The 16,306-nt window shown below is 35.9% G+C and overlaps 1 protein-coding gene across 7 annotated transcripts in view; it reads left to right on the forward strand.

The window, feature by feature from the left end:
* The window catches only part of CDC42BPA (CDC42 binding protein kinase alpha), a 310,403-nt gene that overhangs the window by 98,152 nt on the left and 195,945 nt on the right, over positions 1–16,306 (forward strand). For all 7 annotated transcript variants that reach the window (XM_058533588.1, XM_058533583.1, XM_058533582.1 and 4 more), the window contains exon 4: positions 6,911–7,006. In XM_058533588.1, the coding sequence (XP_058389571.1) occupies positions 6,911–7,006 (96 nt within the window). The remainder of the gene's footprint in view (positions 1–6,910; positions 7,007–16,306) is intronic.

Consider the following 16,306-nt stretch of genomic DNA (forward strand, 5'->3'; position numbering starts at 1 on the left):
ATTCAATAACTTCAGTCTTTGTTTCTGAATTTCCCAAAGGCTGAATTGCCTTGCTGTCTCTGGTTGGATTTTCCAGGTGGTCAACACTGAGAATGAGTTTAGTGTGCAGTATATTTTTATTAGGGATTCCTTCTGAAATCAACAGTTGTAGGAGGGAAGGGAGGGAAACATGATTTGTCAGGAGAAGTCAAGCTGTCCCCCAGCCTCAGTTGATCCAGCAGGGAGCTGTGGAGCAGAAATGGTCTTTTGGAGTTGTCCTGCTTTGGGCCAAATGACGCCTGTTTGCACCTGCCCCAGTCCGTCGCTGGATATGGGCTGCCTCCAGAAGGACGTGGCCTTGGACTAGCGGGCTCTGTGCAGCGGAAGCAAACCCTGGGGGGCTGACAGCCTTGCCAGCAGCTGGAGCAGCCAGTCTTCTTATTAAGAAATAGTAAATAGGTATGTTCTAATTGTTTCATAGGAGTAATAGTGGTCAGTTTAGAGTTTCAGAGAGAGAACTTTTTAAAATTGAGTTCAAGTTTGTACTTATTTTTTATGAAGTTGGATATATTGGGGAAGAATTGTGAAAGGGAAAGATAACTGGGTTAGTTTTCACTACTGACTGGAAGAAGTGGCAAAATAGAAGATAAAACAGGGAATAATTGAAATTAAATATTATCTTGTTGAGTTAAAAAGCATAATATATTGTTTCTGGGGGAAGGTGGAGTAGATGTACTTCTCCCTGTCTCTCCCGTTAAGTACACTAAGGAGCCTGGACATTATATGTAAAACCAACATGAGAAGACTCTGAAAGGCAAGAGAAGAGGGTAGACGAGACTGCGACGTCAGGGCCCAAGGAACAACGCTGCTTCTATGAAGTCAGTATTATTCCGATGGAAAAAACAGACAAGGACCATACAAAGAAAGTTCAAGACCAGTATGCCTCATAGACGTAGCTTTAGTGATCCTTAACAAAATGTTAGCAAATAGAATTCAGCAATATATGAAAAGTATTACACACCATGACCATGTGAGGTTTATTTCAGGGATACAAGACTGGTTCAATATACGAAAGGAACTCGCCTCAACTATTTGAAACTTTTATCTTTTAGGAAAAAACTCTACATCGAACTTCTAAAGAATTCATTTTAAAGTAGAATGGAATTGTATTTCTATGCTTGAATTATCAAATTCTTTTTTAAAAACATTTAAAAAACCCATTCTGACCATGACTTATCCGACTTTGGAAAACTGGGCCTACCAATGACACTTAATAAATTAGAAATGAGTAGCGGAATTTCTTGTTTTTTTTAATGTGTGTTGTTGATACTTCAAAACAGTTTTTCAGAGATCTACCTTTAACCTATCTGCCATATTTATTTCTATTTAAGGTATATAACAAATATATAATTAGTGGGACGTGGATTATTTGAAGGTACTAGGAAACCTTCTTTCTTTCTATACCTAGCAGCTGAATAATTGCTAAATAATCTTACAGTTACAGAGATTGATACCTCTACAGATACATCATTTACAAACTGGGGTAGTGCATCAGTAGTCCTTTAAGTTAATTTCCCCCAATCTATTCTGTAAATTTTACCTTCTCTTCAAATTTACTCGGCTCTTTCTTTCTTTTTTTTTTTTTTGTGAGGAAGATCAGCCCTGAGCTAACATCCGTGCTAATCCTCCTCTTTTTGCTGAGGAAGACGGGCTTTGAGCTAACATCTATTGCCAATCCTCCTCCTTTTTTTCTTCCCCAAAGCCCCAATAGATAGTTGTATGTCATAGTTGCACATCCTTCTAGTTGCTGTATGTGGGACGCGGCCTCAGCATGGCTGGCAAGCTGTGCATCAGTGCGCGCCTGGGTTCTAAACCAGGGCCGCCAGTAGCGGAGCGCACGCACTTAACTGCTAAGCCACCGGGCCGGCCCTACTCGGCTCTTTCTGACTTCACTCATACAGGAGATGTCCTTACTCGTTTCATTGGGAGATGCAGTACAATTTACAGAAATATTCTCCATCTGGGGAGTTAAACCTTTCTAAGTCTCAGTTATCTCCTTTATTAAATAAAGATAATAATGCTTTCTACCTCATAAGTGGAGTAATAATATATCTTAGTTTACTGTGACAGTACTGGTTTATGCCTGTTGTCTTATTTTTGTTATCGCTGTTTTATTATTTTTATAGTTGTTGGTGCCGGTAGTAGTAGTAGTGATGAACTGAGGTCATTAGATGTGAACTGCCTCTGCTTGCTGACCGGCCACCTACGTCAACAGAAAATGCAACACTATAGAAAGTAAAAAGTAGGAAAATGAAAACTCCCTCTTCTCCCCCAGATATCCAGTCTTTCTGCCCAAAGTAAATCATTATTAAGAGTTTCTTATTTATCTTTAATAGAAAATTTTACTGTAATGGAATCATATCAAAAGACTTATTTTTCACATTTCTTTTATCATTTAGTAATATATATTGGATTTTTCAATTTCCATATTTATACATTTATCTTCTTTTTATTAGCTTCATTATACTAAATGGATATGTTTTTAGTAGGATGATTTTTTTAAAAAACATTGATGACCATTTAGGTTGTTTCTACATTTTTACTATTTTGAACTATTCTGTGGTAAAAATCTTTATACATTTTGGAGTATTTTGGAGTACTTTTGCAAGTTTATCCGAAGTGTGAATTTTAGTAAGGTGGACTATACTTTTAATTATTTCACCAAATCTAAATATGTGTTATTGGCAAAGAGAAATTTCAAAACAAGAGAGAAAATAGTGCATCAGGACTAGTTATGCCACCTAAGAAGTATATGCAATGTAAAATAAAAATAAAAGGGACTATGAAATGCTGTTAATCAGAGATGTTGCTGTTGGCTACGCTGAGGTACTCCCATTTGTGTACACTGAGGTTGAAGGGATTTTAAGGGTAATTTTTATACTAAGAGATTTTCACGTTGTGCTGACTCTAGAATTTACCTACTCCCCAGATTAAATTTGTCGATAGTGGAACTCCTGGGTTGGGGAGGAGGGGTAGGTATACATTTAAACTTTGATAGCTATTGCCAAATTGTCTTCTAAAAAAGTTGGATCAGGTGCTGGCCCTGTGGCCAAGTGGTGAAAAGTTCTGCATGCTCCGCTTCGGTGGCTGGGGTTTGCGGGTTCCAATTCCAGGCACAGACTTACTCCACTCGTCAGCCATGCTGTGGCGGCGTCCCACTTACAAAATAGAGGAAGATTGGCACAGATGTTAACTCAGGGCTAATCTTCCTCAAGCAAAAAGGAGGAAGATTGCCAACAGATGTTATCTTAGGGTGAATCTTCCTCACCAAAAAAAAAAAAAAAGTTGGATCAGTATATCTTTGCACTCATGTAAATGTGTCTGTTTTCTCACATACTTGCTAGTTATGGATGTTATCAAATGATTTTCTTTAATTATATGAAAAACCCCACATTTTTACTGACAAGTTTAAAAAATGGCATATCTTGGGTTTGGTTTGGCCATCGAATATATTTTAAAATGGAGATTTAAAAGTAAATTGATGTCTTGGTGTATAAAACCTGATATTTGGATTTTTGCAGTTTGCAATTTGAAATTCTACTTGTTTATATATTTTTTAAAAATAAAAAATTTTGACTTTTTTCCCCTCAAATATTAGATTAGAGAGAATGATTCAGTTTGAAAGAATTTCTCTGTGTTAATACTTTATGGGTGAGAGAAGTCTTTATTACTAATCAATGAAAAGCCAAAGTGGATATAATCTGAGTGGATTTTCTCATTGTGATACATAATTTCCAAGAATTCAGGCAATTTTGATGTGCTGTATAAGAATGTTGCTCTGATGAATGCACCTCGGGCTCTGGAGAGGAGATTCATGTCACAGCTTGCAGAATTATCATCATTTATATATGGTGCTGAGTAATTTCTGTTTTAACATAGGTATACTGTTGCTCTTTCTCTTTAAGCAATAGCTCATTAAGGATAAAATTTAAATAATATGTGACTGAACATGAGAAATCTAACACTGCATGACAGTCACAGCCATCCCTGTGGCAAGCGGAATGTTCGGTTGAATAGAAAGTGAGTGACAGCATCTGAAGAAGTATATAGCATCCAGTAACCCCTCCCACATGTTTGTTACCTTCTTACAGACTCAAATATTCTGCTTTTAAAGGGGGATTTTAAAAAAATCTTTAATTTTTAAAAAAATGTTAGTTGAAGTAGACATTATTATAGCTTTCACCATGGTGAATCACTGGCATAACTTTATGAACCCCATGGTATGCATGCATCATGGTTTAGTTAATGTTAATCTAGAACAGGGTCTCAGGAGTGGCACTTGTGACTTTTGGGGCCAGATAATTCCTTTTGGGGGCTCCCCTGTGCATTGTAGGATGTGTGGCAGCATCCCTGGCCTCGTCCCACTAGATGCCAGTAGCATCCCTCCCCCCAGTTGTGACAACCAACTGAGGACAATGTGACATATTGAAGCAAAAAACGAGACTGCACTTCACGTCTAAGCTCATTATCTGAGGCATTAATAGAGATAGTTTAATAGCTAAATGTTGACAGATAAAATCTTCTGATGTCTGGGATTTGCTTTAAAAAAATCCTTTATGTGTGTGTATACACATGTGTGTGAGCACATATGCATGTGGAAGGAGGGTGGTGGTAAGCCGGTGAGGGTGTAGATGAAACAAGATTGAACAATAAAATGTTGAAGTTGGTTGATGCGTGTATTGGGGGGAGGGGGTTGTGGTACTCTTCTTTCTTATATATGTTTGAAGTTTTATATCATAAACAGTTTATTTTATATTTTTAAAAATTAGTTTTTCACTGAACTGTTTAGCATAGATTAGAATCTACTTAAAGTTTAATCTGTTCTGTTGAACAAAAAATCTTTGGAGCTTTAGTTTGGAGTCATTAATCAAATGTTTATTAGATTCTAGCAGAAATGTCTATAAAATTCCAGATAGTTGTCATAGTAAGATAAAGCCAGAAGAAAAGAGTCTCCTGGGCTCTGACAGCCTTCACCACCTCTCTAAAATGTTAGTAGCAAACCGTAACCTCAGGTCAGTTAAATTCTAAAGCAGAATTTAATGGTGGATGTGTCAAATGATTCTGTTTTCCCCTTAAAGTGAACCAAAGCGTGTTGTAGATTTTAATAATCTAATTGACAGGTAAAACTGCCTGTAAAACTACTCATTTGGTTTAAGCTTTAATTGTTTTCAGTATTTTCTCTGGTAATGCTATTTAATGCATGGCTTCAGAAATTCTATTTGATCAAATAAAATTTATGGAAATACATGGGAAAAAATTAGGGTAATGGCTTAATAATGTTAACTGTTTTGTGTATCATGGCTATTGAATTTTCCTTGTGGTAAATAAGTTACTAAGCACCTACTGTATATAGAATACTGTATGATGATTTTTCAGTGTGTATGGAATATGGTACAGCCATCAAGAAAATTAGGTAGATCTCCATGTACTGGTATGGAAAGTTGTTCAGGTATGTTGTTACTTGAAAAAAACAACTTACAGAGCACTGTGGTCTCATTTGTGTAAAGAAAAGAAAAGATGGGAGATGGGATACTATGTGAATGTATAATATGTGTGTCTGTATGATTATGTATGCACAGCAATTTCGTGAGAAGATACTCAACAAGGAATTAATGGTGGTAACCTCTGGACACAAGTGGACGATGAAAGTACAGGGGCGTGACTGACAGACTTTCAGTTCTGGTGGGACTTGCTGGCGTAGCGGAGCTTTTTTAATTAAAGATTTAAAGATGATGTATTATACAATTATATATCATGTGAAATTATTTTTTATTTTTGCCCACACATTTCTAAGGTTACCCAGGATATATCTTTACAATGGTGGTAATATAGTCTCAGAATAAATTAAAACTTTTGCAAATCAATAAGAAAAAGACAATTAGAGGAAATGAGCAAAGGGAGTGAACAATTCAAAGAGAAAGCTCAGAGGCCTGATAAGTGTATGTAAAGTTATTTATCTGCACCTGTAATTAGGAATATGTTAAAAAAAAAAAGAACAAGGAGATATTTCGCATCCATCATGTTGACAAACACTTAAAAGTCTAATCATGCTAAGTGCAGTTGAGGATGTGGGCAAAAAAGAAAATTGGCTATATGTGATGAAGTTGAAAATGCGTATATCTAGCATTTCCACTTCTAAGTGTAGACCCTAGAGAAACTCTTGTACATTTGTGCAGATATATTCACTGCAACATTGTAATAACACAAAATTGTAAATTACCTGTGTTTTCATAATTGTAGGGTTACATAAATAAATTCTGGTGTGTTCCAACAATGGAATACCATAACAATTAAAAGGAAGACAGCTATTATTGAGTAAAAAGTGATCAAGTTGCAAAAGGATAAAACTATACCATTCATGTAAAATTTCAAAACAATGCTATTGGTGTTGGACACACACATGTGTGATCAAAGCATATGATGGGATGAATATACACTAACTGCAGATTATTCATTATATCAGGGGAAGGAGGGAGGAGAATGGCATAGGAGTAGAAAGGCTGCAACTTGTATCTTATTTCCTTAAAAAATAAAAAGATCAGAACTGAATATAGCAAAATGTTGATATGTATATTATCTGGATGGTAGGTTGGGCCATAGTTATTAATTAAATAATTTTGTGCATTTTTCAGATTTTTTTTGAACTATAATGGTATTTTTAATATAAAATGTTTTTTAAATGTACTATTCCGGTTGTCCAGTTTCTGAGGGTGCTTTGAAACTTGACTTGTTGAAAAGTCATATAATACTGGATGTATTCCTTTTCCAGAACAGAAAGCATAATAAACATATTAAGTGATTGTTTGCATAATATATTGCCTAGTTTTACATTGTGTTCTTTATCTAAAAAAATTTTTTTTTTCCTTTTCAGACAGCATGTTTCCGTGAAGAAAGGGATGTATTAGTGAATGGAGATAATAAATGGATTACAACTTTGCATTATGCTTTCCAGGATGACAATAACTTGGTAAGAATCATTTTATTTTGTTACTGTATTCTTATTAATTTTGGGGGAACAATTTAACATTGTTTTCTTTTAAACATTTAAATGTGGATGTTATATAGAAAACCACTGAATTTCAGAGTATAAGTTTATTTGATGTGTGATTTTTTTTTTCCCTGGGTAATTCAATACCTTTCCATTGAAAATTTTTATGCTTTTTAATAAGCAAGTCAACACCAAATCCAAAAGATTTAAATTCTATAGAAGGTGCTCAGGATTTTTTCTTTTCATGGTTTTCCCAATATATTTTATTTGTATTATTATTACTATTTGGAATTCCGTTACTATTTGGAATTTTACATATTTTTCAAAGTGGTCATGTGCTACTTTAAGTAGAGCCACATTTAAAATCTAGGCTATATCTAATTTTATATTGACATCATGAACTACTTGACAAAAGAAGCTGAGAAAGAACTTGGAGGAAAATCAAAATGTTAGAAGCACTGCCAATTGGAGATTGAAGAGAACAAGTAAGTAGGAAAATGAGATAAAATCAACCACAGTCGAGTGTACAACTGCTTGGCCTGTTATTCAAGGCTCTTCATTTTCTGACCCCACTTTTTATTCGAAGATTTATTTTTTAGTATGTGTTGAGTTCCTGCTATGTGCCAGACACTACACTATGTACTAGAATATAAAATTAATAAACATTTTTCATTCATTTGATAAATATTTATTGGACGTGTGCTGTGTGCTCGGCACTATTCTCTAGATTCAGGAGGTTCAGTAGTGAATAAGACAAAGGATCTCTTTTCTTACTGTTCTTAGTTCTCATGAAGGGAGCCAGACAATAAGTCCAAAATCAAGTAAATAATATTTTCAGATTATTTCAGATGAAGAAAATACAACATTTATTCAAAGGTGTGAAGTCAATGAGAGCTATCTTCTAAGACAAATGTACATTAGCTAAACCAAGAAGGGAGAAGAGGCAGAGAGGGCTTGGTGAGAAAAAGCATAGACACGTGAAGCAGCTTGTCATATTTGTATTGATGGAGGATGGAATGAGAGGCTTGGGTATGAGGGGAAGAGATTTAGAGAGTCACGTCATGTAGCACCTTATATGTTATGGTAAGGAAATTAGACTTGCACAACCATGCTTTTTAAAAACAAATTGTTTTTTGGTCATGGAACTCTTGGCATTTGCGTTTTTTAAAATGACGTTATATCTGAAAGACCGCACAATAAAGCATATAGAAATGGAACTGCCCCGATTGATTTCTTAGCTTCCTCCTTCCACCTTCCCTCATAATTAATTATTCAGGGGTCTCTCACAGAGCAAGGTTTGAAAACTGCCATTGTAAGACTGTGGAAGTGTTTGTGGTGGGAAAGGACTAGGGTTGTCTGAGGGATGAGAGGAAGGCGAGTGTGTGATTCAGTAACGAAGGGGAGAGAGGTATGAAGTGAGGCTTCCAGAGTGTGGACCATGCTGAGCAGTTCAGATTTTATTCTAATTTCAAGAAGGGTTTTCAGGAGAGTGCGATAATCAGTTTTATATTTTACATAGAACGTCCTGGCAGCGGTGTGGAGGATGGATTCCCGGGGGCAAAATGAGAGGCAAGGAGACTAGTTAGGAGACTTTTACAATATTCAGGTGACAGATAATGAGGGCTTGAATGAAGGTGATAATGTCCTAGTGGGGATGAAGAGGGAGGGGATTGTTTCAGGTACTATTTAGGAGGTAAAATAATCAGAACTTTATGTTTTTGAGTGGATGTCCGTGGAGGAGAGAGAAATCAGAATGATTCCCAGTTTTCCAGTGTCTGACTTGTGGGATTCAGTGGTTAGTAGTTGATGAACTGAGTTGGCGAATATAGGAGGAAGAGAAAATTTAGAGTAGGGAGATGATTCGTATAATTTGATATATGTTGGGTTTGAATTGTCATGTGATCCATTTAATGGGTTAGGTATATGAACCTGCTGCTTCTGAGGGTGAATAACACTACATATCTTGGAGTTCTTCTCTCATAGATCAGATTTTGGCAAACTGCGGCCTGCAGCTCAGATCTGGCCCACCACCTTTTCTTGTGCAGCCTGCAAGCTAAGAATTGTTTTTATATTAAAAAAAAAATGAAAAGAAGATATTTTGTGACGTGTGAATATTATATAAAATTCAAATTTCAGTATCCATAAAGTTTTATTAGAACACAGCCGTGTCTATTGATTTATGTATCGTCTGCGGCTGCTTTTGTGCTACAATGGCAGAGTTGACTAGTTGTGACAGAGAATGGCACTGTAGCACACTGTATGTGCTACTCTCATCCCTGTGCACTACTGCTCAGCAGACTGCAAATTGCAGTGACATAACGTGATAGCATTTCAAGTGCTGTACATATCGGTGTACTGTGACATTTTACTGTTATTTTTATTAATAGTGCAAATGCATCGTATCAAAATTAGGGAAGAAGAGAAAAGTAGATATCAGATATCATGCTTTTAAGGCACAGTAGAGTGTGGATTATTTTGTTAGAGAATTAAATAACAGCATGGTGTTTATTATGCAGCTACACTAGAAAGGTACTGATGGAATACAGTAAACATCCACATTGCCAAACAGAGCACTCATGACAGCATTCCCAACTCACAGGAAAGCAGCGGCCAGAAAAGTTAGAAAATTTAAAACAGAATATCTCATCACAGCAGAATTTCTTCACAAAAATAAAAAATAAAAATGAGGCTGAAACTGTTTTAAGTTCTTGAGTGGCTCATTTGGTAACCAAGCAAGAAAAGCGATTTACCGACATTGAGTTAATTAAATCATGTTTGAGTGCAGCAGCCAAAGAAATGTGTCCACAGAAAACAAACTTGTCTAAGACTGTTAGCCTTTTGGTGAAAACAGTTGCTCAAAGAATTGAGGACTTTGGGAGCAGCATCAATGGTTGATTATAAAACCACGGAAACGATTTTGAGTGGTTTTCTTTGGCTCTTGAGTTGAAAGATGTTACTGATTCTACTCAGTGGCTGTTATTTGAGGAATCAGTGCTGAGTTTGAAGTAATTGAGGAATTAGCCTCTGTGAATAGTTTGCATGGAATAATTACAATCAATAATATTTTCAAAGAAGGTGAGAAGACACCAGTTTGGTACAACCTGAATTGGAATCTGCGAAGATATATTACAGTTGAGAGTGGTAAAAATATGTATGTAGCAGGAAAAGGCTTAGTTGGACAGATTTACAAATCATGTGAAAATATCAGATGCTTAAAGCCTATAGATATTCATTGTCTTATTAATCAGCAGGTAGTTTGCAGCAAATATTTGAATCTATCTTGTGTTGAACCAGTAGTATCAATGTTAAATTTCATTCTTTCTCGTGGAAACAACTGCTATCATCTCCATGAACTTTTGTCAGAAATCAAAGCTGAATATCCTGACTTGCCATACCATACAGCCGGTCAGTGGTTTTGCAGTGGTAACATTTTATTGTGATATTTTGAACAAACGGCCAAGATTGAAATATTTCTGAACAAAAAAACCCACCCTCAACCATTGTTTTGAAATACTGAGTAGCTTTGGAAATTAGCTTTTCCTTAGACTTGATACGTTTTTAAAATAAGTTTAACCTAAAATTACAAGGCAAAGCAGCACTTAACGCAAAACTTATACTATAGTGAAGTCATTTTGACAACTGACTTGATTTGAATCAAAGTAGCGTCAAGCTGCTTCATCTGCTTCCCATGCTGTCAAAAGTAAAAAGAAATGAGATCTCCATTCCCACCCAGATTTGCAGCAGGTGGATCTTTTGGGCTCAAACTACAGTTCTAGCATCAGTTTTTGGATGCAGTGCAAAGGAAATACCCATAGTTCCAAATCCATTTAACTGGGCAATGAAGAACTTCCACTGTGTTCAAACAATGTCATTACATTACTTGTCCTTATATCCCTTACACACTTACAGAACATAATAGTGTTTTTCAGACTTCAGATTGTGACCCATTAGGGTCATAAAATCAATTTAGTGGGTTACAACCAGCATTAAAAAAATTCAGTTAGAAGTGATTAATCTGCAGTGTAATGACGTGTGTAAAAACAAATATCAGGAGAAAATGCTAATAGCATTCTATAAATGGCTTCCAAGTGAGGAATATGCTCGATTAAAATTCTGTGCTCATGACTTGATACCAGTATTTGGCAGTACCTATCTTTGTGAATAGATATTTTCATAGATGAAATACATAAAATCTCTTTACAGGTCACCATTTACAGAGGAACATTTGTCATAGATTTTGATGATAGGGAACACTAACTTTGAGCCGCAATTAAGCAAACTGTTATACTCCCCCTCCCCCAAAGAATTACATTTTTCTCATTTTAGTAGACCTATGTTACAAACATTGTACTCAATTATTCCATTTTTAATTTTACCAATAAAAACGTGTGGAAATTTGTTTTCTCTCTTATTACATACGTACCTACATAATATACTTGACTTTGCCTCTTGGCCTACCAAGCCTAAAATATTTACTATTTGGCCCTTTACAAGAAAAGTTGGCCAGCTCCTGTTGTAGATAACAGTGAACACAAGGAGTAAATGAGAATAGCTTAGCAGTGCTTGTAAAATGAGAAAACAAGTTTGCTTAGAGAAGGAGGGATAGAGGACCCCCAAGAAGAAGAAATCTAATGGAAATGGTCAGAGCAGGAAAGAGAAGCAAGATGCTGCACCGTGGAAACTAAAGAGAGGAGAGTTGGTAGAGGAAACTATCAGTGGTGTTAAATGTAGTATAGTTGTAAAGAAAAGATACGACTGCAGATATTGTGTGCACCCACAAATCCTGTGTTTCAGCCTCAGTGGAATACCCTCCGTTCTTGCACATTCTCTGTACTCCTCCACTTCTTCCTTTATTTTTCTTGTCCGTGGTACCTTTCATCCCAGAGCCACTCCTCTTCTTCTGCCCCTGTTGAAGTCCAGCTAATACTTTACACTTATGCTCAAATTCTACATCTTAAAAGTCATTTCCAGAGTTCCCAGTTTAAATTAATCTTTCTCATTTCATTTTAGCTTTACATTTTTTTTTAGTACTGTTATTATATAATTAGCCTGTGTATGTAGACATCTCTGATTTTTTGTCACAACTAAAAAAAATTTAAATAAATGACATGGACCCTGCTATCTTTAGCTAAAATATAATTAATGGTTTGTGTAATTTAATAGTCATGGTTTATCTGATTTCAGGCCAGATCCAAGTGTTCAAACAATGTCATTACGTTACTTGTCTTTGTATCCCTTGTCTTTGTATCCCTTACATGCTTACAGAGTATAGTAGTGTTTTTCATACTTCAGATCGTGACCCATTAGGGTCATAAAATCAATTTAGTGGGTTACAATCAGCATTAAAAAAAAAAAAAGAATAGAAAATGACAGAGTTCAAGTAGTAAGAGTAAATATTGTTTCATGACACTTATTTCTTTTATAATATGTACTGAATCATCATATAAACCATATTTATTATTGTGAGTTGTAGTCAGAATTATTTAAAAGTCCTAACATAGAGCTTTGCACGTTAGTTGCTCACTTGTTAAATTGAATGGAATGATATATGACTTGAATTTACCATACTTATGTAAAATTTTAGGGATGAACGTTTCAATGCAAATACAATCTGCATAGATTTGTCAGCAAAATTTGTAAAAGTAAATTAAACACAGCCAACCTTGGTGGTCTCGTGGTTAAGATTCAGGGCTCTCACTGCCTGGGAAGGCCTGGGTTCGTTTCCCGGTCAGGGAACCACACCACCCATCTGTCAGTTGTCATGCTGTGGTGGCTGCCTGTTGCTGTGATGCTGAAAGCTGTGCCACCAGTATTTCAAATACCAGCAGGGTCACCCGTGGTTTCAGTGGAGCTTCCAGAGTAAGACAGACTAAGAAGGACTTGGCCACCCACTTCCTAAAAATTGGCCATGAAAATGCAAAAGGTGAGAGGATGGCGCGAAAAGACCAGGCAGGGTTCTGCTCTGCTGTACACGAGGTCACTAGGAGTCAGAATCCACCCCATGGCTCTAACAGCAAATACCATGTTTCTTTATTTTGGAGGGGTAAAAGATTGCTAAAGACTCAGTCTGTATCCTTAATTTCTTTTTTATTATTCTGGTGCACAGCATATACTCTTTGTATCTTGGATGTGGTCAGCTTTTTTATTGAACACTGACTCTGTTTTATTTGAGTGAAAAAAGAAACTGATCTTAGGATCAAGAACCCTGAGTTCTGGCTCTCCCCCTGTCTAATGTATGTTTGGGCAAATCATTTGACTTCTTTTGGCTGTGATTACATAACCATAAAGCAGGAAAACAGTTTGATTTTTGTCTCCAGTATAGGGACATTATATAAATATTCCTGCACCCTCATTCTCTAACTCCTACCACATGGAAAAAATGCACCCATTGGTTACTCAAGCATGAACTTTTTTAACTTTCCACTCTCTGGCCTCAGCATTCTATTTCATCCCCCCGCCTCCCATAGAGATATGCAAATTTATCCATATTGGCCTCTGTTCTTATCTTTTCTCTCAATGTGGATGAGGTGTAGCTTTATATTTTGAATTATTCCTATCAACCTTTGCCTCTGACTTCATCATCATCTCTGGCCTTTTGTAGAACTTTATTCCATTGGTCGACTTCAGTTTGACTAGATCTTTTTCCCTCCACAATACTGAGGTCTATATACATAAAAAGTTACTGGTCCTTACGTTCATCTTTCATTTCACTCTCCTGAGGTAACTAATGTTAAGTTTACTGTATCCTTTCTTTTTTTTTTATGCTTTATATAATTGTATGTTTTTGTATGGATGGATGTTTTCTTTCATTTTTATAAAAATGAGATCACAAAATATATATTACTCTGCAGCTTGCTTTTGTCCCTTAAACTATCTCATGGGCATATATTTATTCTTGTATAATATCTCATAGAATGGATATGTTGAATGGATCCATGTAAGTTTCCTTGTTGATCTCTATTCATATTGTTTCTGATTTGTTGCAGTTATCAACAGTCCTGTGCAAAGACATACTTGCCCATATTCCTTACATAGTAGAGCTTTTATTTTAGTTGACTATTTTCCTAAGAGAGGAAATGCTAGATCAAGGGTATGCATCTTGTAAAATTTCGATAGATACTGTGAAATTACTTTCCCAAGCAGTTGTAGTATGTCCTCCCCCCAAAAGCAGTGTTGTTTCATGTCTCTCTCCCCAAAGCAGAAATGGTCTTTTTCTTAATCTGACTGGTGAAAAATGGTATCGCACTGTTGCTTTGGTTTTCATTTCCCTGACTGCTGTTGAAGGTGAGCTTGAACTAACTGTGTTTCTTCTGATGTGAATTATCTGTTTATACTCTCAGCCCAGTTTTGTTGGATTGCTTGTCTCCTTCTGAACAACTGGTAGTAGCTCTTGATGTTAGGATTCTTATCTCCTTGACGTATCTTATGAAGATTACCTCTCAGTCTATATTTTTCTTAAACTTGTTTAAACACACCTTAGCCATATTGAGTAATATTTTAAAGGTAGTGTATGAGTAGGAACTTGTCCTACAAGATATTAAATTTTACTATAAAATTAATCAGAAAAATACGATATTGATATAGGAATAGACAGCCATGGCAGAAACAGATCCAAGTGTATTTAGCATCTTAAAATATGATGAGGGAGCATTTCAATTAAATTGGGAGAAAGAATGGATTATTTAACTGTTTATTTAAACTGTTTATTAAACTATTTGTTTTAACTATTTAACTGTTTTAGATAATTGACCCTCTGTAATAAGAAAATAGTCTTCACACCTTGTACAAAAATAAGTTTCAGACAAATAAATGAATGAACCTGATTGAAAAGTTAGATTCTTTTCCTTTAAGAGCCTATAGCAATACCCTCTGCTTATCCCTATAAAAGTATATTACACTGAAATTGCCCATTAATTTGTGTTTTCTGCTCCATTAGATTGTAAATTCCGTGAAGGTAGGAACTGTCTCTTATTCATTGTAGTATCTCCCTTGCATAAGTGTAATGTCAGCACATGGTAAGTACTTATATAGATGTCTGTGTTATTAGTGAATGAACTTATTTGTCCCTCTTTTGTTCTGTGTTCTATTTTCCATTCCCAAGAAAATTATTTATGTGATAAAACATATTATGGAAAACCATCCACTTTCCCGTTAAATCTGTTGTCGTGATGTAGTCAAGAGAGGCCAGGGGCCTGGATTAGGGTTGTGTTAGTGGGTAGGGATAGAAGTAGATGGACTCCACAGAAATTTAGTAGGAAGTGGATTCAACAAGACTTCGGTGATTTAATTGGATCTTGTGGTGAATAAAGGAGGAAACATGAAAGAATGACTTCCAGGTCTTGGAGACATTCACTGGGATATGTTATAGAGGAAAAGGAGCTTTGTTCCCATGTGAGGTTATTATTTGTCTGCCTTTTCTGATGTATCTTGTCTCCCTAACACCAGAACCCCATAGCAAGTACAGTTCATTTTTACCTCATTGCTTTTCTCTTGAGAATATTCTTTCATGTTTTCTTTCCCTTGCTCCCCCAGTTGCTTAATTCTGTCTTAGTAACAGCTAATTTACCTCTGAGGGCAAGGTAGGGAAGGAATGTGAGTAGGCAAAGCCAGGACTCTGTTTAACAGGCAGCAGAAGAGGAAAACTAGGAATACATGTATATTTGTCATTTTTTATTCTATCTCAAGGAAGTTTGTTTACCATAGAAGAGGTTCAATAAGGCACATTGAAAGGTTGGAAGGGAAGGGATCCATGGGGTTTTAAGTTTAAGAGAAAGCACATAGCAGTATGTGAATGAAAGTAGAAGACAGATGATGACTCAAGGAGCCTAAGTCTTGAGTGGTGACCATGGGTGGCAAAAATGTTGAGATAATTATTTCTTAGCAGTTTACTGGTAGATGATGTACTCAGACTATTAGGAGTCTGGTGTGCCAAGAATAGAGTACACTGTCGAGAAGAGAGCCTTTTATGTAGGAGCCTTTCATCTCTTTATCCTCTGGGTTTTTTCTGTATGTTTGGTACAAAAAAAATCCTGATTGGCACCTAATAAATGTTCATTGAAAGAATGAGTTATGTTTTATGACTTTCTATGTATAAAAATTAGATTCCAATTTTAAAAGCAGACTTGCTTTTTTTATTTGAAAAGTTTCTGTGTTTGCTACTCTACTTGGAGTTCTTTTTAAAGTAAGACGTGTGGATTTCTTCTCCACATTCATCACCATTTCTAGCAACATGTTTATGTTAACGAAATTTTATTACATTAAATTAATTTGTTCCTTCCA

The sequence above is a fragment of the Diceros bicornis genome, chromosome 38, assembly GCF_020826845.1.
Source record: "Diceros bicornis minor isolate mBicDic1 chromosome 38, mDicBic1.mat.cur, whole genome shotgun sequence".
NCBI classification, from domain to species: Eukaryota; Metazoa; Chordata; class Mammalia; order Perissodactyla; family Rhinocerotidae; genus Diceros; species Diceros bicornis.